The sequence below is a fragment of the Cherax quadricarinatus genome, chromosome 87 (assembly GCF_038502225.1).
Source record: "Cherax quadricarinatus isolate ZL_2023a chromosome 87, ASM3850222v1, whole genome shotgun sequence".
NCBI lineage: Eukaryota > Metazoa > Arthropoda > Malacostraca > Decapoda > Parastacidae > Cherax > Cherax quadricarinatus.
This window is the reverse complement of record NC_091378.1, coordinates 547,218-571,079: the sequence shown is the minus strand read 5'-3', so window position 1 is coordinate 571,079 and position 23,862 is coordinate 547,218. Positions and strand designations below refer to the sequence as shown.

At 40.9% G+C, this 23,862-nt stretch overlaps 1 protein-coding gene across 4 annotated transcripts in view; it reads left to right on the top strand.

The window, feature by feature from the left end:
* The first annotated feature begins 10,882 nt into the window (after positions 1-10,882).
* The window catches only part of LOC128703806 (uncharacterized), a 59,719-nt gene continuing 46,739 nt past the window's right edge, over positions 10,883-23,862 (top strand). For 2 of the 4 annotated variants that reach the window (XM_070103717.1, XM_070103714.1), the window contains exons 1-2: positions 10,883-11,040; positions 17,469-17,588. In XM_070103717.1, the coding sequence (XP_069959818.1) occupies positions 10,981-11,040; positions 17,469-17,588 (180 nt within the window). In that variant the 5' untranslated portion in view covers positions 10,883-10,980. Of the gene's footprint in view, positions 11,120-17,468; positions 17,589-23,862 lie in introns of all 4 variants that reach the window. The other 2 variants (XM_070103715.1, XM_070103716.1) reach the window with 2 other exon arrangements.

Genomic DNA, 23,862 nt, shown 5'->3' with positions numbered 1-23,862 from the left:
ATATTGAACTTCGTCGAACATCTAATTGGGAAAAGAAATGGAGAATTACAACTAATCCTGACAAGGTCCTTGTTAGCACGATAGGATGTTTTGCATCAACAATTGAAGATAAAGGAGGTATCTCCATCAGAGGTACACCTGTAGCCATTAGAAACCCTAGCAAGATTTTGGGATATGAAATCGACAGGCTGCTCCATTCAACATCTCATGTAACTAAAAAGATCAACATAGCCAAAGCCGGTCTTAGCAGACTCTTTCGATTTAATCAAGCCCCTCAACATGTCAAAAAAAAACATCTGTATAAAATGATAATAAGACCAATACTCGAATACCCTTGTGTCCCAATGTCACTAACAACAAAGACCAACATGCTCCGGTTACAAAGGGTCCCGAATAGAGCTCTTCGCTTCATCACCGATACCAGGAGGAGAGACAGAGTTAAAATGGCAGATTTACACATACAACAAGATATTACTGCCATAAATGTACGCCTTGACACCCTAAAAAAGAAACAACTTTATATAATGCAAGAACTATACATGCCAGATAGAGAACATCCTATACAAGTGGTTAATACCACGGATTATACCATCACTACTCCTCCTCACAGGACTCGACGAATGACTCTCCCACAAAGGGTCCGTCGCTTTATTCATAAAGATGATTACCCACGACCCATGATATTGAGCAACCTCCCTGATGAAGAGGATTGGGTACCACCAGAACCCTTCTATGTATACTGAAAAAATCATCGCCCCCAATTAGGGAGACATCTTATATAACTTTCTAATGTAAAAATTATGCTATTTACTATGGCTGGACACCACCTGTAAGAAGCCATTGTCACGAACTTTATAAACTGGCCAGAAAATTATTGCCTTCATTGTCGCATAAATATCCGTTGTGCAATCGCAAAAAAAAAAAAAAAAAAAAAAAAAAAAAAAAAAAGCAATTGCAACCTGTATAATTACTACCAATTCAGAGTCATGTATTTATATATCTGTTATATCTATGTGACTCTGATGGGTTAGTCTTATACCCCTTAAATAAATATATTATCATTTCACGTACACTTTTTAAATTGCACCAAAGTGGTTGGGCCACTTACCTTTATATCCTACCTCTCAACCCCCTCCCACCCTTTTCCAATATTTCCATCCTTACCCATCCTTCTTCCTTCCCCATTTCACCAAAGCTCTGGTCTGAACAAGAACAAGAACAAGGTTCTTTCAATATTGGTGTCTCTGCTAGAGAGTGTGTAGAAGACTGTGGTAGAATCGTGGCTTCTGATTGGTCCATATGAGTAGTGGTGAGTGGAGGTGAAGGAGGTACGCCGCCACGACGAGCCAATGGACGAGTAGGAGGCGATCGACGAATAGGAGGCGTAGTGCTGACTTGGATGTTAGCAGGTGAACGTTGATTGGAGGATTCAAAAAAGGATGCGTCGTCATTGTCAATTATTAATTCCTTCATGTCATCTGGCGCTTCAAAACTGACGATCTTCGGGATTATTTTCAAAATTTCAGCTGATGGTGGACTTGCAGGGAAGTTAAATGATGGCATGTTGTTGAGTGCAAGAAGTTCATTGATAGTCGTGTTGAAAGAGCCAGGTTTTGCAGCATTTTGCATGTGGGCAAACATCATGCAGTAATAGAATTTGGTGGAAATATCATCAGGTGGAGGCTGGGTAGTGAGAGGTGGTGGAGACGACTGTTGAGTAGCTTGTAGAATCTTGGATGTTGTAGATTGAATCTTGGCAATTGCAGCGTATGTAGGAGAGGTTCCAGATGACCTCTTTGTTTCTTCCTTCAGTTTCTTAGAAAGGATATCCTTTCGCACTGGACACTTGGCTGCAAGAGTATGGTGATCACTCTTACAGTTGATGCAAGTGGGAGCAGCAGTGGAAGTGCAAGAACGAAAATCGTGTCCTGCAGACCCACAGGTGGAACATATCTTCTTATTCTTCACGTGGCAGTCGGCAGTAGAGTGACTGTACGAGTAACATGTCCAGCAAGGTGTTATGTACGTGAAGCGTTCAGGTTCAATCTGTCGAGGGTTGATATAGTAGTAAGAGATGGCCAGGCCATCAGACAGTGCTCTGGTCGCCATGGTAACGTCCAGGAATGTGACCTTGAGCATTGAGGAAGCGTTGGGAATCTTCACTACAGTGTCAATCTTGGCCCAGGTGTTGAGGTCTTCAAGTGATGTAGTAATTTCCTGGATGGTCATGTTCGTGATCAGTTTGTCAAGACGTTTCATAAACACTGAACGTTTTGCAAGCATGTATGGTGACGTAGAGATGGTAAAGCCTCGGTCTTCTAAGGTCTTCATGGCAGTAGGTGTAAGCACCTTGTCAGCTTCAGTATCATAGAGAAAAGTGACGATGAACGCTTCCTTCAGTGACGTGATCTTGGAGAACTTTGCGTGCAGACAAGTGTTGAGAGAAGCTGCAAGCTCAAGCTTCGTGGCGTCATCGACGACAGCAGACTTGGGCTTAATTCTCACACGATGAGACATCGTGGAGATGGTAGAGGTTCCCCTCCCCAACGGGGATCGTAGGGATACTGTGCAAGTAAGGAGAGCTGCTATGACCTGCCAGGGCGAGAGTCAACAGCAGAATCTGAAGATTTTGTATTTTGTATTTTTATGACCAGAGCTTTGGTAAGATGGGTAAGGAAGAAGGATGGGTAAGGATGGAAATATTGGAAAAGGGTGGGAGGGGGGGGGGGAGGTAGGATATAAAAGGTAAGTGGCCCAACCACTTTCGTGTAATTTAAAAAGTGTATGTGAAATGATAAGGTATTCTTAAAGGGGTGTAATACTAACCCATCAGTCACATAGATATAATAGGTATATAAGTACATGACTCTGAATTGGTAGTAATTATACAAGTTGCAATTGCTTTTTTTTTTTTATTTTTTTTTTTTTTTTTTTTTTTGCGATTGCACAACGGATATTTATGCGACAATGAAGGCAATAATTTTCTGGCCAGTTTATAATTTCGTGACAATGGCTTCTTACAGGTGGTGTCCAGCCATAGTAAATAGCATAATTTTTTCATTAGAAAGTTAAATAAGATGTCTCCCTAATTGGGGGCGATGATTTTCTCAGTATACATAGAAGGGTTCTGGTGGTACCCAATCTTCTTCATCAGGGAGGTTGCTCAATATCATGGGTCGTGGGTAATCATCTTTATGAATAAAACGACGGACCCTCTGTGGGAGAGTCATTCTTTGAGTCCTGTGAGGAGGAGTATTGATGGTATAATCTGTGGTATTTACCACTTGTATAGGATGTTCTCTATCTGGCATGTATACTTTATTTATTTATTTATTTATTTATTAACAATTTGAGCACACATACAGAGGTACAAAAAAAAAAAACAGATAAGAGCAGCATGCCAAAGCCACTTATACTATGCATAGCATTACGGGCTGGCTTAAAATTAACTTAAGATTAACTAAGCAATGATGAAATCAGTGATAAAACATTAATGTAAACAGATTACTATAAAGCACAAGTGAGTATTACAAAGACAGGTCATATGGTTGCATGCATTGTTGTACATTCAGTCATATGAAGTATTCTGTTAGGTAGTGTATTTAAAAAATAAAGTTAGATTCAGTTTTAGGTTTAACATTTATGTGATATAATTGTGAGAAACATTTAAGATATACAATTTATAAGGTTCAGTTATTCAGTATTTATTTGGTTTTGGGTGAGTAAGTGATATTTGAGAAGAGACTTGAATTTATAAACAGGTAGTGTTTCTTTTATATTTACAGGTAATGAATTCCAGATTTTAGGGCCTTTTATGTGCATTGAGTTTTTGCATAGTGTGAGATGGACACGAGGAACATCAAAGAGTGATCTGTGCCTTGTGTTATGGTCATGTGTTCTGTTGAGGTTGGCAAGGAGATGTTTGAGGGGAGGGTTAATATCAGAGTTAAGTGTTCTATGTATGTAATAGGTGCAGTAATAAGTATGGATGTTTTGTATGGTGAGTAGGTTTAGTGTATTGAATATTGGTGGAGTGTGCTGCCTGTAGTGAGAATTTGTTATTCTAACTGCAGCCTTTTGTTGGGTAATTAGTGGTCTGAGATGGTTAATTGTTGTTGAGCCCCATGCACAAATTCCATAGGTGAGATAGGGGTAAATAAGAGAGTGATATAGGGCCAGGAGGGCTGACTGGGGAACATAGAACCGTATCTTCGATAGTATGCCTACAGTCTTGGAAATTTTCTTAGAAATTTGTTGTATATGTGTATGAAATTTGAGTCTATTATCAAGGTGGATTCCTAAGAATTTTCCCTCTGTTAGCTTTGTGATAGGTGATCCGTTTATCATTATGTTAAGAGGGACATCTGTAGCTCTGTTACCAAACTGAATGAAGTAGGTTTTGTCAATGTTTAGTGTAAGTTTGTTAGTCCTCATCCAGGTAGATATTTTCTGTAATTCGGTATTTACAGTACTGGCTAGCGTGACTGGGCTCGGGTGAGAGAAGACGTATGTAGTGTCATCTGCAAATAGTGTGGGTTTGAGTAATTGCGAAGCATTTGGAAGGTCATATATGTATAGGAGAAAGAGAAGAGGGCCAAGGACACTTCCCTGTGGGACACCAACTGTAATTGGTTGTGCAGAAGAGTTTGCCCCATTTGCGTACACATATTGGCTTCTGTTGCTGAGGTATGACTTGAGGTAGTTGAGGGAGTGCCCTCTTATACCATAGTGTGACAATTTTACGTGGAGCAAGTCATGGTCAACTGTATCAAAAGCTTTACGTAAGTCAATGAAGATCCCCAGTGGGACTTCTTTTTTCTCTATTGCAGTGTATATATGTTCTAGCATGTGTATAATAGCATCATTAGTATTTTTATTAGGCCTGAATCCAAATTGGCAGGGGTTGAGTATGTTTTGGGAGATAAGGTAGGAGTAGATTCGTTTATGAATTAATTTTTCGAAGATTTTTGAGAGAGGGTGTAAGTTGGATATTGGCCTATAGTTATTCAACTCTTGCACTGTATAAAGTTGTTTCTTTTTTAGGGTGTCAAGGCGTACATTTATGGCAGTAATATCTTGTTGTCTGTGTAAATCTGCCATTTTAACTCTGTCTCTCCTCCTGGTATCGGTAATAAAGCGAAGAGCTCTATTCTGGACCCTTTGTAACCGTAGCATGTTGGTCTTTGTTGTTAATGACATTGGGACACAAGGGTATTCGAGTATTGGTCTTATTATCATTTTATACAGATGTTTTTTGACATGTTGAGGGGCTTGATTGAATCGAAAGAGACTGCTAAGACCGGCTTTGGCTACCTGGAGTTTACCTGGAGAGAGGCTATATTGATCTTTTTAGTTACATGAGATGTTGAGTGGAGCAGCCTGTCTATTTCATATCCCAAAATCTTGTTAGGGTTTCTAATGGCTACAGGTGTACCTCTGATGGAGATACCCCCTTTATCTTCAATTGTTGATGCAAAACATCCTATCGTGCTAACAAGGACCTTGTCAGGATTAGTCGTAATTCTCCATTTCTTTTCCCAATTAGATGTTCTACGAAGTTCAATATTCATTTTTTCTATGACTCTCTCATACTTGTATTTTCCTGTTACCGGAGTTGATGAGACGACATGAATAACATCATCTGCAAACTGTGTCATAATTGTATCATTAAACTCTGGTTGAGGAAGGTCATTCACATAAATGTTGAACAGAATTGGACTTAGACAAGAACCTTGTGGGACACCAGCTGTTGGTATAAAAGGCTCTGTCGACTTGCCATGAAAGGTGGGAATGATTTTTCGTTGAGTTAAGAAATTATATATTAATCTGAGAAAAGTCCAGTTATGGTCTGGTAGGTCAATGAGTTTGTATATAAGGCCATCATGCCATAAGCTATCAAAAGCTTTATGAACATCTCTGGTGGCAATTAAGCGAAGAATTCAAGATTGCCCTGATGTTTTAGACTTGCTACAGTATCGAAAATAACATTTATTGCATGATTGGTACCTCTATGTGTTCTAAAGCCAAATTGTTTTTCAGTAAAAAAGTGATTAAACTCCATATAGTCCAGTTCAATCTGTTGGAAATGACTTTCTCAAGAACTTTTCCAGTGACTTCAAGTAAAGATATAGGTCTATAGTTCCCAGGTTGGTGGATGTCTTTATTGGGCTTACCAAGAAAGATCATCTTAGCAGTCTTAAAAACAACTGGAAAATGTCATGAGGCCAAGATGGCATTAAAGATATTTACCAAAGACTGTTTACAATTTCTAGGTAGGTACTTTATTTGTTTCATTGTTATTCCAGAGAGGCCAGGGGCTCTATTTCTCATTCTTCCAATAACCTGACTTATCTCTAGTAATGTAATAGGTCTAGTAAGCGGGTGGGTATCTTCAAGAGTTGAAGTATCGATGGAAGGTAGTGGTTGTAGATCATCCAAGTTCTCATCTCTCCATTCATTGACCAACTGATAATGATTATTGTTAAATTGACGACTGTTATTGTGGGAGAGAATTTTCTCCCATACATCACCCATCAAATTAGCCTGGTCCTGTGGATCGTCAAGTTTAATTTCAACATCTTCATCATCCTCAACAGTGAAGGTATGAACTAGGTAGTTAGGAGCCTTGTGCTTCGCCCCTAAAAGTTGTCGGATCTTACTCCAAAATTTTGCTGGTTCACGTTTATACTGATTAGCTTGAAGAACTAGAAATTTCCATATGTCCCGTTTGTGTTGACTAATCATGTTAATTAATTCGTGCCTTAATCGGTGTAGTGTAGCTGCTGGTGGTTGTCGCGTTTGAAGATGCCTTCGACATTCTGCTTGATAATTTCTTCAATTGTCTCTAATTTCCCTAGTAGGTTTATATTGTTGGTATATCTTTGTGGAAGCTAATTGGCAAGTTGCATTAGTAGCTTCAATAATTCGATTATGCAGGGACCTGATTGCATCATCAATTGCATTGGAAGGTAGATTTTCCAATGACACAATTTCATCCTCACCCAGATATGCCCTGAAGGGGTCAAATCCTAGAGTGTTAAGATTGGGTTTAGGAGGTACAGGTATTCTAAATGGAGAAGTTTGTAGTTTTATTATAACAGGGATATGGTCCGATCCTACATTTCCACCAGGAGATATACGACAGTGAAAAATGTCACAGTCTCTGTTTGTCAGTACTATATCTGGTGTCCCTGGATGAGGTCCAATGTACGATTTAAAGAATGGGCCTTGAAATGACAAGTTTCTAGCTGTCATGATATTAAAGAGTTGTTTTCCTTTTAAGTCACCCAGTGGAACACCAGCTCCACAGTTGAAGAGGGCAGGGTGATGAGCATTAAAATCTCCTGCTAGAATTGTTGGAATATTTCTGCTTAATATCCTATGTAGAGGAATTGACTCTATATATGGTTGTCTCGGGGGAAAATATCCAGTTCCTATCACTAGTTGTCCATGAGACGTTGTCATTTCTATTGCAAGAATGTTTTCTTCATCAACATGAATATTTTTAAATGTGTAGCCTAATTTAACTAAGATGGCTACACCACTAAAGGGTCCTCTCGATTTCTCCACAGTAGAGTAACCACGTAATTTAATATGTTGATCAACTCTTGCAGCTGTCTCGTTCAAAAGTATAACATCGGGATTGTAGTTATGTAGTTCAACCTCAAGAAGGTAACGGTTATTAAAGAAATTTTGAACATTAAGTTGGAAAATTGTAATCCCCATTATTTCTTGCACTTCGCTCGTGTACTGCGGTCTGAACGCCTGCAAGTAAAGTCACGTGTTGCATCCACACTATCCCTGCTGGACTCGTCAAGGGAAGGAGGGAACTTTTGCGTGGGTGCTTGTGTATTAAAAATGCCATCATCTTCACTAGAGGCAGTAATATTAACAGACTCATTAGAATCGTTAGAGTCATCATCAGAAAACTGAGGTATGCTATTCCCAGTTACAGGAAGCAGAGGCTCGTGAGAGTTAATGGGAGACTGTGGAGGCTCCAAGGGAATATTAGGTAGGCAAGGTGAGTTACCTTGGGAAAGTTCCTGTTCAACAGGATCAGCTTCTATAGCGGGAGAGTAGGCACCAATTTCTGGGGCATTGTTATGTTCAGTTGTTGACTTATCGGGTTGAGGGGAGTTGACAACCTGGGTTTGCGAGGTGGGCGATCCCTGGGCCAGGGATGACTTAGGCTTATTTTTAGATGTAGAGTATGGTACGTACTGCTTGTTATGAGAAGGCTGGGTCATAATAACCTTCACATTTTCTGGGATATTGATGGGAGTGATCCCATTAGCCATTAACAGATCATTTAAAACCTGAGAGCAGAGTTGAATGTCACCACCTGCTATGTCTTTGGCCATCATGTACATTAGTTGCGCTCTCGTCATATCCCCGGCTGTGGATACTTGAGACATAGGAGATGAGACTGAACCTTGTTGTTGCATTTGTGTATGTTGGAAGTGAGGGTTAGATTGAGGCGCTCCAAGAGGGGCAGAATTCCAAACATTGGAACCATTGGTAGAGACCTGAGGAGTCCCACTTGATCCAGGCAAAGCTGGGAAGGAAGTTTGGGACATCGTTGGCGGTGCCTGGGGAGTGGTCTTCTTAGAAGTGGACAGTTTCTTGGCTTCAAGAATTTTCTGCATTTCCTTATTTCTTTCAGGACAAATAGCAGAAACAGCATGATGTTTTCCATTGCAGAGGACACATTTGGGTGTATTTTTGTTGTTACAATCTCGATACGAATGTTGGCCAGAGCAAATGCTACAAATCTGCCCTTGAGTACTGCATTTGTTGTTGTTATGACCAAAGGCATAACACTTAAAACATTGTGTCACACTGACAAAGCGTTCAAGAGAAATTTGGTCAGGTGTACATCTGGTGCCAAAACATTTGAAGCCATTTTGACACACAAATTTGGCCTCCTCAGGTGTCTCAAGTATTAACTTTAAGGTTACCTTGTTGTTGTTAGGATTCGAGAATTTATGTGCTTCTACAGCCCGAAATTCAGAATTCTCTGTATTAATGTCCTCCACAATTTCATTCACTGTGCTATGTTTCATGAAACTGTTGATTCTGGCCACAAACACAGTCCTCTGAGCTTGATAGCTCTCAGGTGCAACTGGGGTAACACCAGAAGTCTTCAGTTTTTCAAGCACATCATGCTTCAGCAGTTGAAGTAACTCTTCTTCCGAAGAGAGGAGAAGTACTGCTCCAGCGTGGGTTTGAAAAACATCCACTGGAGCAACAGTTGAGTTGGAGCAAATACATGTTAGAATTTCTTTCATTGACATTTGATTACCATCAATGCGTAATCTTACACGTATCCTCGCCATGATGTCTAGGAAGGAGCATCTGGCAGAGGAGTTGCTTAATAAAAAGGGATCTTTCCTTAATGTTAGCCTAACATCCTATTTCAGCTGACTTATGAAGGTCAGCCCCTAAGATAGCCTACCCTCTAGTAGTGAGGGGAAAGGGCCCAAGGCAAAGATCGGCCGGATTTTAAAAAACCACACGGGCTACCGGATGGTCAAAATGCCTTGTGTTAACTCGCCAAAGCGAAGTTGCCGAAAAAGAAGATAGGACAGTCAGAAGGATAGCAATGTATGTAGTGTGTTAAGTGTGTGGGCCAGTGTTGATGTATGGGTGAGGGTAGGATGGGGAAGGTTGGGGGGATGGGGATGAGAGGGGTGAACAAGCAAGCAAGTCACCGCCTTACCCTCTTGATGGGATGGGGCTCGAAGTGACCGCAAGCAAGTCTCCTCTCAGCTCGGGTGAAGAACTACTCAGGATAACCCAAGAAAATTCTCGAGCAACAGTGTTCAGAGTTGCTCAGCTGAAGAGCAGGAACGACGACGTCTTCTCTCCACGGTGGCTGGGCTGCTACTCTTCTTCAATCTGAAGATCAAGCGACAGTGCGGAGACTTAAATACTGTCGGAAGGAGAGATGCAGAGTAGTAGTAGTAGTGAGAATGTAGCCACTGAGAGGTCAGGTCCCTCTCAGACCCAACAGCTCTCACTTGAAAGGGTTGTCCAAGGTGTTTTCTGTACCAAGAGGCCATGTGTTGCAGTGTCTGACAGGATGAACATCAAAATGGTATACAATACCGACAGGTTGGTAGGTAAGACACATAGGCAACAGTTAGGCAACTTTATTCCGAAACGTTTCGCCTACACAGTAGGCTTCTTCAGTCGAATACAGAAAGTAGGCAGGAACAGTAGTGATGTGAAGACTGAAAAATATTTCTGACTCCTGCTCCAGCCTTCGTCGAGTGTGAATGTCTCACTCTGACCTAAGCATCAATGACAAAATTCTCCCATTCTCTCTGAAACGCTTGTCCTCATCTTGTGCCAGCTGGGCACGTTGCAAGAGGGACACCACTCTTTTCATCCATTCTTTTTTTTTATTCAGCTCCATTTTGAGCTCTGCGTATATTTCTATAACGGTTTATCTGAATATCCAGTTGTTGAACTCTGGTGAGAGTGAGGAGGTTGCACTCTGCTGGTGCTTGGTTCACCAAGGGACTCCACTTGGTTCACCAAGGGACTCAACTTGGTTCACCAAGGGACTCCACTTGGTTCACCAAGGGACTCAACTTGGTTTACCAAGGGACTCAACTTGGTTTACCAAGGGACTCAACTTGGTTTTTCATTCTACTTACAAAGTGACTGTTCCCTTTTCTCTCCCCTCAAAGGAGGTTCCTTGACGCTGGTGAGGGGCTTTTGGTCTAGGGAATTGGATCTGTGCTCCAGTTCCCTGAATTAAACCTGAATGACTTCCATCATCCCCCGACCCTCAGGCACTATAATCCCTACGGGTTCAGCGCTTCCCCATAATAATAATAGTAATACATTTTCTCTCAGCTCAGCTCTGGAGAGTTTTTCTTCTGTGAACATCAGCAGTCATGGCTGATAGTGTTAGCTGTCAGTCACCCTTACAGACCCAACAAGAGGATTCACCAGTTAAGAAATGCAGAAACAATGGCTTCAGTAGACGTTATACGTGAAGCTGCATTATATTTGGAGTATTTCCTTAAGGGAGTATGTGTTTAGTTTAATTATTTATTCAAGTGCAGCATGACCCAATTGGGGTTCTGAATTTTTTTTCCAGACAATGGAAGTAAGTCACTGACTTCTTTTGGGGTTATCCTTGAGGGTAATATACACTGATAATTGTACTTATGTGTACCTGTGCCTAAATAAACTTACTAATATGGGAAATATTTTCTTGGATGGTTTCAGATAATAGGGTTACAACCATCAATTAACTTAATGGTAGAAGTTCTTCAAGATTCTTTGTATGACTTGTGAAATGTCGAGGTGGTGACCATCATCTCCCTCAATATAATACCTTATTACAATTCTAACATTCCTTATCCAGGGATAAACCTTAAGCTAGAACTCACAAACTGTTCTTAGAATATTCTTAATGAATTCATAGTTATTTATTTCATTAGACATTAATGTTCATGTTAGGTAAAAGGACGTGGATGTGACATTTTATTGTGGCAATGTTTCACTTTGTCAAGCTTGACAAAGCTCCTGGAGAGCGAAAGGTTGCCAAAATGTCACACCAGTTGCGTCTCTGCCCCTTTACCTAACATTTTATGTTATATTAACACATAGGCTTGTGTGCAGCCAGCAGTAACAGCCTGGTTGATCAGGCTCTGATCCACCAGGAGGCCTGGTCACAGACCGGGCCACGGGGGCCTTGACCCCCGGAACTCTCTCCAGGTAACTCCAGGCCATTTCCCACCAAGGTAGGGTGGCTCGAGAAAGAAAAACTTTCACCATCATTCACTCCATCACTGTCTTGCCAGAGGGACGCTTACCCTACAGTTATAAAACTGTAACATTAACACCCCCTCCTTCATAGTGCCGGCATTGTACTTCCCATCTCCATGACTCAAGTCGGGCCTGCCAGTTTCCCTGAATCCCTTCATAAATTTTACTATTATTGATAATATTCATGCCTAACATAACTGTAAGGATAAAAATACTTTACATCAGGAATTATCAGTATCCTGGTATGGATTAGTAATTTTATTTAGGTACAGGTACACGTAAGTACAATTATCTTACATAGTTTAACATACGTAGGTTTAAATTACCTAGGATAATCCAGAAAAATCTGACAACATGACTTATTTTCATTGGGGTCTTTGTAATATCTTAATATTTAAATATGTGTAAGAAACATAGACTATGATGTGTATCACCAAGAAATTGAGGCTCCGGTATCAATTCATTATAAAAGGTTCCCTATTATTTTTAATGGTAGTGTGTCATAACCCTCTCCCCATCTCCCCAAGTGCACAGTAAAATATTGGCCACCAAAATACTGTCACTTTCTTGGTATACATCTGTTAAAATGTACATGGAAAGTAGTCTTGTAATTTTGCCCATTTGACCATAAACAGAAATATCAATCTCAATCTCAAAATAATGAATCTTAACTAGTCATAAGTTGGCCTGTGATACTCCAATACTGAAACTATGTATAGTGCCAAAACAAAAGCATTCACATTGCTAAACTCACAAACTAGTATTTAGTCACTTAGCCATAATACCAACTTACCTCATAATTTTGTAATATTTTAAACTTAAAATTTAATCTAAGTCTGCCCGAAATGCCTAGCCATGCTAGGTGTTCTAGTGGTACACTCTGTAATTATTATTTTACTACATGAGTGATCATGTCGGAGGATCTCACCTTCAAGGACCATAACATTGTATCAATCGCATCTGCTAGAAAAATGACAGGATGGATAATGAGAACCTTCAAAACTAGGGAGGCCAAGCCCATGATGACACTCTTCAGGTCACTTGTTCTATCTAGGCTGGAATATTGCTGCACACTAACAGCACCTTTCAAGGCAGGTGAAATTGCTGACCTAGAAAATGTACAGAGAACCTTCACGGCGTGCATAACGGAGATAAAACACCTCAATTACTGGGAGCGCTTGAGGTTCCTGAACCTGTATTCCCTGGAATGCAGGCGGGAGAGATACATGATTATATACACCTGGAAAATCCTAGAGGGACTAGTACCGAACTTGCACACGAAAATCACTCACTACGAAAGCAAAAGACTTGACAGATGATGCAACATCCCCCCAATGAAAAGCAGGGGTGTCACTAGCACGTTACGAGACCATACAATAAGTGTCAGGGGCCCAAGACTGTTCAACTGCCTCCCAGCATACATAAGGGGGATTACCAACAGACCCCTGGCAGTCTTCAAGCTGGCACTGGACAAGCACCTAAAGTCGGTTCCTGACCAGCCGGGCTGTGGCTCATACATTGGTTTGCGTGCAGCCAGCAGCAACAGCCTGGTTGATCAGGCTCTGATCCACCAGGAGGCCTGGTCACAGACCGGGCCGCGGGGGCGTTGACCCCCGGAACTCTCTCCAGGTAAACTCCAGGTAAACATGTAAACCACACAATAACCAAATTCTGTAAACTCAGCATTGTAATCCTTATAGAGAATAAACTTTGAATTGAATTGAATTGAAAAAAAAAGAAGTGCCAGATGATCCACTGCTAATAAACCAATGTTGTACCTGTTAGGTAAAAGGGCACAAGTGCAACCAATGTAACATTTTATTGTGGCAACGTTTCACTCCCCAGGAGCTTTATCAAGCTGTTACAAACAATACATAGACACAGAGGGTATATGTATGCTTAGAGTGAGGTGTGATACTAGGGTAGTAGTAGTAGTATTACACCTCACTCTAAGCCTGTATATACCCTCTGTGTCCATGCTTTGTTTGTAACAGCTTGATAAAGCTCCTGGAGAGTGAAACGTTGCCAGAGTAAAATGTCACATTAGTTGCATTTGTGTCCTTTTACTTAACCAAGCATTTGTTTATCATTACATATCAGTACAGTAAACTTATTCCTCTATAATTTTTACAATCTCTTTTGTCCCCCTTCCCTTTATATAAAGGGACTATACATGCTCTCTGCCAATCCCTAGGTACCTTCCCCTCTTCCATACATTTATTAAACAAAAGTACCAACCACTCCAGCACTGTATCCCCCCTCCTTTTAACATTTCTGTCATGATCCCATCAGTTCCAGCTGCTTTACCCCCTTTCATTCTACGTAATGCCTCACGTACCGACCCCACACTTACATTCTGCTCTTCTTCACTCCTGAAAGATGGTATACCTCCCTGGCCAGTGCATGAAATTACCGCCTCCCTTTCTTCCTCAACATTTAAAAGTTCCTCAAAATATTCTCGCCATCTACCTAATACCTCCCTTTCCCCATCTACTAACTCCTCACTCTGTTTTTAACTGACAAATCCATACGTTCCCTAGGCTTTCTTAACTTGTTTAACTCGCTCCAAAATTTTTTCTTATTTTCATTAAAAATTCTTGACAGTGCCTCTCCCACTCTATCATCTGCTCTCCTTTTGCACTCTCTCACCACTCTCTTCACCTTTCATTTACTCTTCATATACTCTGCTCTTGTTATAACACTTCTGTTTTGTAAAAACCTCTCATAACCTAACTTTTTCTCTTTTATCACACCCTTTACTTCATCATTCCACCAGTCACTCCTCTTTCCTCCTGCCCCCACCCTCCTATAACCACAAACTTCTGCCCCACATTCTAATACTGCATTTTTAAAACTCATCCAGCTCTCTTCAACCCCCCCCCCCCCACTACTCATCTTTGCACTAGCCCACTTTTCTGCCAATAGTCGCTTATATCTCACCCGAACTTCCTCCTCCCTTAGTTTATACACTTTCACTTCCCTCCTACTTGTTGTTGCCACCTTCCTCTTGTCCCATCTACCTCTTACTCTAACTGTAGCTACAGCTAAATGATCCGATATATCAGTTGCCCCTCTATAAACATGTACATCCTGTAGCCTACCCATTAACCTTTTATCCACCAATACATAATCCAACAAACTACTTTCATTACATGCTACATCATACCTTGTATATTTATTTATCCTCTTTTTCATAAAATATGTATTACTTATTACCAAATCTCTTTCTGCACATAGCTCAATTAAAGACTCCCCATTTACCTACTACTCCCAAATTTACCTACTACTCCCTCCACAACATTTTTACCCACTTTAGCATTGAAGTCCCCAACCACAAGTACTCTCACACTTGGTTCAAAACTCCCCATGCATTCACTCAACATTTCCCAAAATCTCTCTCTCTCGTCTACACTTCTCTCTTCTCCAGGTGAATATATGTTTACTATAACCCACTTTTCACATCCAACCTTTATTTTACTCCACATAATCCTTGAATTAATACATTTATAGTCCCTCTTTTCCTGCCATATCTTATCCTTCAACATTATTGCTACTCCTTCTTTAGCTCTAACTCTATTTGAAACCCCTGACCTAATCCCATTTATTCCTCTCCACTGAAACTCTCCCACCCCTTTCAGCTATGTTTCACTTAAAGCCAGGACATCCAGCTTCTTCTCATTCATAACATCCACAATCATCTCTTTCTTATCATTTGCACAACATCCACACACATTCAGACCTCCCACTTTGACAATTTTCTTCTTATTCTTTTTAGTAATCTTCACAGGAAAAGGGGTTACTAGCCCATTGTTCCCGGCATTTTAGTTGACTTTTACAACACGCATGGCTTACGGAGGAAAGATTCTTATTATTCTTATTCTTTTTCTTATTCTTATTCTTATTAGGATTGCGGATGAGCAAGGAGGTTTCAGAGTGGGTAGGGGATGTGTAGATCAAGTGTTTACATTGAAGCATATATGTGAACAGTATTTAGATAAAGGTAGGGAAGTTTTTATTGCATTTATAGATTTAGAAAAGGCATATGATAGAGTGGATAGGGGAGCAATGTGGCAGATGTTGCAAGTATATGGAATAGGTGGTAAGTTACTAAATGCTGTAAAGAGTTTTTATGAGGATAGTGAGGCTCAGGTTAGGGTGTGTAGAAGAGAGGGAGACTACTTCCCGGTAAAAGTAGGTCTTAGACAGGGATGTGTAATGTCACCATGGTTGTTTAATATATTTATAGATGGGGTTGTTAAAGAAGTAAATGCTAGGATGTTCGGGAGAGGGGTGGGATTAAATTATGGGGAATCAAATACAAAGTGGGAATTGACAGTTACTTTTTGCTGATGATACTGTGCTTATGGGAGATTCTAAAGAAAAATTGCAAAGGTTAGTGGATGAGTTTGGGAGTGTGTGTAAAGGTAGAAAGTTGAAAGTGAACATAGAAAAGAGTAAGGTGATGAGGGTATCAAATGATTTAGATAAAGAAAAATTGGATATCAAATTGGGAAGGAGGAGTATGGAAGAAGTGAATGTTTTCAGATACTTGGGAGTTGACGTGTCGGTAGATGGATTTATGAAGGATGAGGTTAATCATAGAATTGATGAAGGAAAAAAGGTGAGTGGTGCGTTGAGGTATATGTGGAGTCAAAAAACGTTATCTATGGAGGCAAAGAAGGGAATGTATGAAAGTATAGTAGTACCAACACTCTTATATGGGTGTGAAGCTTGGGTTGTGAATGCAGCAGCGAGGAGGCGGTTGGAGGCAGTGGAGATGTCCTGTCTAAGGGCAATGTGTGGTGTAAATATTATGCAGAAAATTTGGAGTGTGAAAATTAGAAGAAGGTGTGGAGTTAATAAAAGTATTAGTCAGAGGGCTGAAGAGGGGTTGTTGAGGTGGTTTGGTCATTTAGAGAGAATGGATCAAAGTAGAATGACATGGAAAGCATTTAAATCTGTAGGAGAAGGAAGGCAGGGTAGGGGTCGTCCTCGAAAAGGTTGGAAGGAAGGGGTAAGGGAGGTTTTGTGGGCGAGGGGCTTGGACTTCCAGCAGGCATGCATGAGCGTGTTCGATAGGAGTGAATGGAGACGAATGGTATTTGGGACCTGACGATCTGTTGGAGTGTGAGCAGGGTAATATTTAGTGAAGGGATTCAGGGAAACCGGTTATTTTTATATAGCCGGACTTGAGTCCTGGAAATGGGAAGTACAATGCCTGCACTCTAAAGGAGGAGTTCGGGATATTAGCAGTTTGGAGGGATATGTTGTGTATCTTTATACGTATATGCTTCTAAACTGTTGTGTTCTGAGCACCTTTGCAAAAACAGTGATTATGTGTGAGTGAGGTGAAAGTGTTGAATGATGATGAAAGTATTTTCTTTTTGGGGGTTTTCTTTCTTTTTGGGTCACCCTGCCTCGGTAGAAGACAGCTGACTTGTTGAAAAAAAAAAAATCAGTACACGGGCAGCTCCACAATTTTTATACTAAGGGAAATTAGGGGTTGCCATCCATTTGGAAGGGGAGATCAGAGACTTCTTTTGAAGCATCATCATTATTACTATTATTATTATTATTATTATTTTTATTTGGGAGAGCTTTGGAGAGTATGAAGTCCTCAGGTCGCATGTTGGCATTGCCTCTGTCAGCATTGAAATTTTAGAATATGCAAACTTTCATTGCAGATGTCCGAGTGTAGTGTAATTGGAAGTTACACAGTTCAGTTTTTGGAAATGAGGAGCTTCAGTATGCGTCTTCAAACGTCCTTAGTATCGCACTTAGTTCAACTTGTCTTGAATATGAAGGTAAGCCTACTGATAAATCTTAAGTATATTCACTTACAAGGTAGTAGGTTGGTAGACAGCAACCACCCAGGGAAGTACAGTGGACCCCCACATAACGATTACCTCCGAATGTGACCAATTATGTAAGTGTATTTATGTAAGTGCGTTTGTACGTGTATGTTTGGGGGTCTGAAATGGACTAATCTACTTCACAATATTTCTTATGGGAACAAATTCGGTCAGTACTGGCACCTGAACATACTTCTGGAGTGAAAAAATATCGTTAACCGTGGGTCCACTGTACTACCGTCCTGCCAGATGACTGTGAAACAGAAACCTGTAACTGTTTTACATGATGGTAGGATTGCTGGTGTCTTTTTCTGTCTCATAAACACGCTAGATAACAGGGATATCTTGCTACTCCTACTTACACTTTGGTCACACTTCACAGACACGCACATGCATATATATATACGTACATCTAGGTTTTTCTCCTTTTTCTGAATAGCTCTTGTTCTTCTTTATTTCTTCTATTGTCCATGGGGAAGTGGAAAAGAATCTTTCCTCCTTAAGCCATGAGTGTCATATGAGGAGACTAAAATGCCGGGAGCAATGGGCTAGTAACCCCTTCTCCTGTAAACATTTACTAAAAAAGAGAAGAAGAAAAACTTATAAAACTAGGATGCTTGAATGTGTGTGGATGTAGTGCGGATGACAAGAAACAGATGATTGCTGATGTTATGAATGAAAAGAAGTTGGATGTCCTGGCCCTAAGCGAAACAAAGCTGAAGGGGGTAGGGGAATTTCGGTGGGGGGAAATATATGGGATTAAATCTGGAGTATCTGAGAGAGTTAGAGCTAAAGAAGGGGTAGCAATAATGTTGAAGGATCACTTATGGAAGGAGAAAAGAGAATATGAATGTGTAAATTCAAGGATTATGTGGATTAAAGTAAAGGTTGGATGCGAAAAGTGGGTCATAATAAGCGTGTATGCACCTGGAGAAGAGAACAATGTAGAGGAGAGAGAGAGATTTTGGGAGATGTTAAGTGAATGTATAAGAACCTTTGAACCAAGTGAGAGAGTAATTGTGGTAGGGGACCTGAATGCTAAAGTAGGAGAAACTTTTAGAGAGGGTGTGGTAGGTAAGTTTGGGATGCCAGGTGTAAATGATAATGGGAGCCCTTTGATTGAACTTTGTATAGAAAGGGGTTTAGTTATAGGTAATACATATTTTAAGAAAAAGAGGATAAATAATTATTTTATTTTATTAACACACTGGCCGATTCCCACAAAGGCAGGGTGGCCCGAAAAAGAGAAACTTTCACCATCATTTACTCCATCACTGTCTTGCCAGAAGGGTGCTTTACACTACAGTTTTTAAACTGCAACAAGATATGATGTGGGGCAAAATGACAGTAGTTTGTTGGATTATGTATTGGTAGATAAAAGACTGTTGAGTAGACTTCAGGATGTACATGTTTATAGAGGGGCCACAGATATATCAGATCACTTTTTAGTTGTAGCTACACTGAGAGTAAAAGGTACATGGGATACAAGGAGAATAGAAGCATCAGGGAAGAGAGAGGTGAAGGTTTATAAACTAAAAGATGAGGCAGTTAGGGTAAGATATAAACAGCTATTGGAGGATAGATGGGCTAATGAGATCATAGGCAATGGGGTTGAAGAGGTATGGGGTAGGTTTAAAAATGTAGTGTTAGTGTGTTCAGCAGAAGTTTGTGGTTACAGGAAACTGGGTGCGGGAGGGAAGAGGAGTGATTGGTGGAATGATGATGTAAAGAGAGTAGTAAGGGAGAAAAAGTTAGCATATGAAAAGTTTTTACAAAGTAGAAGTGATACAAGGAGGGAAGAGTATATGGAGAAAAAGAGAGAGGCTAAGAGAGTGGTGAAGCAATGTAAAAAGAGAGCAAATGAGAGAGTGGGTGAGATGTTATTAGCAAATTTTGTTGAAAATAAGAAAAAGTTTTGGAGTGAGATTAACAAGTTAAGGAAGCCTAGAGAACAAATGGATTTGTCAGTAAAAAATAGGAGAGGAGAGTTATTAAATGGAGAGTTAGAGGTATTGGGAAGATGGAGGGAATATTTTCAGGAATTGTTAAATGTTGATGAAGATAGGGAAGCTGTGATTTCATGTATAGGGCAAGGAGGAATAACATCTTGTAGGAGTGAGGAAGAGAAAGTTGTGAGTGTGGGGGAAGGAAGCTCATGAGGCAGTAGGTAAAATGAAAGGGGGTAAGGCAGCTGGGATTGATGGGATAAAGATAGAAATGTTAAAAGCAGGTGGGGATATATAGAAATGTTAAAAGCAGGTGGAGATATAGTTTTGGAGTGGTTGGTGCTATTATTTAATAAATGTATGGAAGAGGATAAGGTACCTAGGGATTGCAGAGAGTATGCATAGTTCCTTTGTATAAAGGCAAAGGGGACAAAAGAGAGTGCAAAAATTATAGGGGGATAAGTCTGTTGAGTATACCTGGTAAAGTGTGTGGTAGAGTTGTTATTGAAAGAATTAAGAGTAAGACAGAGAATAGGATAGCAGATGAACAAGGAGGCTTTAGGAAAGGTAGGGGGTGTGTGGACCAGGTGTTTACAGTGAAACATATAAGTGAACAGTATTTAGATAAGGCTGAAGAGGTTTTTGTGGCAATTATGGATTTGGAAAGGTGTATGACAGGGTGGATAGGGGGGCTATGTGGCAGATGTTGCAGGTGTATGGTATAGGAGGTAGGTTACTGAAAGCAGTGAAGAGTTTTTACGAGGATAGTGAGGCTCAAGTCAGAGTATGTAGGAAAGAGGGAGATTATTTCCCAGTAAAAGTAGGCCTTAGACAAGGATGTGTAATGTCACTGTGGTTGTTTAATATATTTATAGATGGAGTTGTAAGAGAAGTAAATGTGAGGGTCTTGGCAAGAGGCGTGGAGTTAAAAGATAAAGAATCACACATAAAGTGGGAGTTGTCACAGTTGCTCTTTGCTGATGACACTGTGCTCTTGGGAGATTCTGAAGAGAAGTTGCAGAGGTTGGTGGATGAATTTGGTAGGGTATGTAAAAGAAGAAAATTAAAAATGAATACAGGAAAGAGTAAGGTTATGAGGATTAGGTGATGAAAGATTGGATATCAGATTGGAGAGAGAGAGTATGGAGGAGGTGAATGTATTCAGATATTTGGGAGTGGACGTGTCAGCGGATGGGTCTATGAAAGATGAGGTGAATCATAGAATTGATGAGGGGGAAAAGGGTGAGCGGTTCACTTAGGAGTCTGTGGAGACAAAGAACTTTGTCCTTGGAGGCAAAGAGGGGAATGTATGAGAGTATAGTTTTACCAACACTCTTTATATGGGTGTGAAGCATGGGTGATGAATGTTGCAGCGAGGAGAAGGCTGGAGGCAGTGGAGATGTCATGTCTGAGGGCAATGTGTGGTGTGAATATAATGCAGAGAATTCATAGTTTGGAAGTTAGGAGGAGGTGCGGGATTATCAAAACTGTTGTCCAGAGGGCTGAGGAAGGGTTGTTGAGGTGGTTCGGACATGTAGAGAGAATGGAGCAAAACAGAATGACTTCAAGAGTGTATCAGTCTGTAGTGGAAGGAAGGTGGGGTAGGGGTCGGCCTAGGAAAGGTTGGAGGGAGTGGGTAAAGGAGGTTTTGTGTGCGAGGGGCTTGGACTTCCAGTGGGCATGCTTGAGCGTGTTTGATAGGAGTGAATGGAGACAAATGTTTTTTAATATTTGACGTGCTGTTGGAGTGTGAGCAGAGTAACATTTATGAAGGGATTCAGGGAAACCGGCAGGCCGGACTTGAGTCCTGTCCTGGAGATGGGAAGTACAGTGCCTGCACTCTGAAGGAGGGGTGTTAATGTTGCAGTTTAAAAACTAGTGGAAAGCACCCTTCTGGCAAGACAGTGATGGAGTGAATGATGGTGAAAGTTTTTCTTTTTCGGGCCACCCTGCCTTGGTGGGAATCGGCCAGTTTACCTGGAGTTTACCTGGAGAGAGTTTCGGGGGTCAACGCCCCCGCGGCCCGGTCTGTGACCAGGCCTCCTGGTGGATCAGCGCCTGATCAACCAGGCTGTTGCTGCTGGCTGCACGCAAACCAACGTACGAGCCACAGCCCGGCTGATCAGGAACTGACTTTAGGTGCTTGTCCAGTGCCAGCTTGAAGACTGCCAGGGGTCTGTTGGTAATCCCCCTTATGTGTGCTGGGAGGCAGTTGAACAGTCTCGGGCCCCTGACACTTATTGTATGGTCTCTTAACGTGCTAGTGACACCCCTGCTTTTCATTGGGGGGATGGTGCATCGTCTGCCAAGTCTTTTGCTTTCGTAGTGAGTGATTTTCGTGTGCAAGTTCGGTACTAGTCCCTCTAGGATTTTCCAGGTGTTTACAGTGAAACATATAAGTGAACAGTATTTAGATAAGGCTAAAGAGGTCTTTGTGGCATTTATGGATTTGGAAAAGGCGTATGACAGGGTGGATAGGGGGGCAATGTGGCAGATGTTGCAAGTGTATGGTGTAGGAGGTAGGTTACTGAAAGCAGTGAAGAGTTTTTACGAGGATAGTGAGGCTCAAGTTAGAGTATGTAGGAAAGAGGGAAATTTTTTCCCAGTAAAAGTAGGCCTTAGACAAGGATGTGTGATGTCACCTTGGTTGTTTAATATATTTATAGATGGGGTTGTAAGAGAAGTAAATGCGAGGGTCTTGGCAAGAGGCGTGGAGTTAAAAGATAAAGAATCACACACAAAGTGGGAGTTGTCACAGCTGCTCTTTGCTGATGACACTGTGCTCTTGGGAGATTCTGAAGAGAAGTTGCAGAGATTGGTGGATGAATTTGGTAGGGTGTGCAAAAGAAGAAAATTAAAGGTGAATACAGGAAAGAGTAAGGTTATGAGGATAACAAAAAGATTAGGTGATGAAAGATTGAATATCAGATTGGAGGGAGAGAGTATGGAGGAGGTGAACGTATTCCGATATTTGGGAGTGGACGTGTCAGCGGATGGGTCTATGAAAGATGAGGTGAATCATAGAATTGATGAGGGAAAAAGAGTGAGTGGTGCACTTAGGAGTCTGTGGAGACAAAGAACTTTGTCCTTGGAGGCAAAGAGGGGAATGTATGAGAGTATAGTTTTACCAACGCTCTTATATGGGTGTGAAGCGTGGGAATCGGCCGGTGTGATAATAATAAAAAAAAAAAAATATAATCATGTATCTCTCCCTCCTGCGTTCCAGGGAATACAGGTTTAGAAACCTCAAGCGCTCCCAGTAATTGAGGTGTTTTATCTCCGTTATGTGCGCCGTGAAAGTTCTCTGTACATTTTCTAGGTCGGCAATTTCACCTGCCTTGAAAGGTGCTGTTAGAGTGCAGCAATATTCCAGCCTAGATAGAACAAGTGACCTGAAGAGTGTCATCATGGGCTTGGCCTCCCTAGTTTTGAAGGTTCTCATTATCCATCCTGTCATTTTTCTAGCAGATGCGATTGATACAATGTTATGGTCCTTGAAGGTGAGATCCTCCGACAAAATCACTCCCAGTGTGCTAATAATAAAAATATTTGCTTACAAATATAAATATAACTATCCCCCCCCCCCCAAAAAAAAAAAAAACTTACAATGATTACAAAAAAGTGGCACAGGTTTGAAATTTAATGGAAGACCACTGATTATGCAGAGAATTTCAGGCATTAAGTTTAATACATCATGTTAATCTTAACTGAAATGGCAGCTTTAATTACATAAATATTAGGGTGATGAAAATATTATGTGATGTTATTTGGTATTAAGCTAGGTAGTAGGTTGGTAAACAGCAACCGCCCAGGGAGGTACTACCGTCCTGCCAAGTGAGTGTACAACGAAAACCTGTAATTGTTTTGTATGATGGTAAGATTGCTGGTGTCTTTTGTCTGTCTCATAAACATGCAAGATTTCAGGTATGTCTTGCTACTTCTACTTGCACTTAGGTCACACTACACATACATGTACAAGCATATATATACACACTCCTCTGGGTATTCTTCTATTTTCTTTCTAGTTCTTGTTCTTGTTTATTTCCTCTTATCTCTATCGGGAAGTGGAACAGAATTCTTCCTCCGTAAGCCATGCGTGTTGTAAGAGGCGACTAAAATGCCGGGAGCAAGGGGCTAGTAACCCCTTCTCCCGTATAAATTACTAAATTTAAAAGAAAAACTTTCGTTTTTCTTTTTGGGCCACCCTGCCTTGGTGGGATATGGCCGGTGTGTTGAAAGAAGAAGAATTTGGTATTAAAGGTTATTAATTAATAATCAGT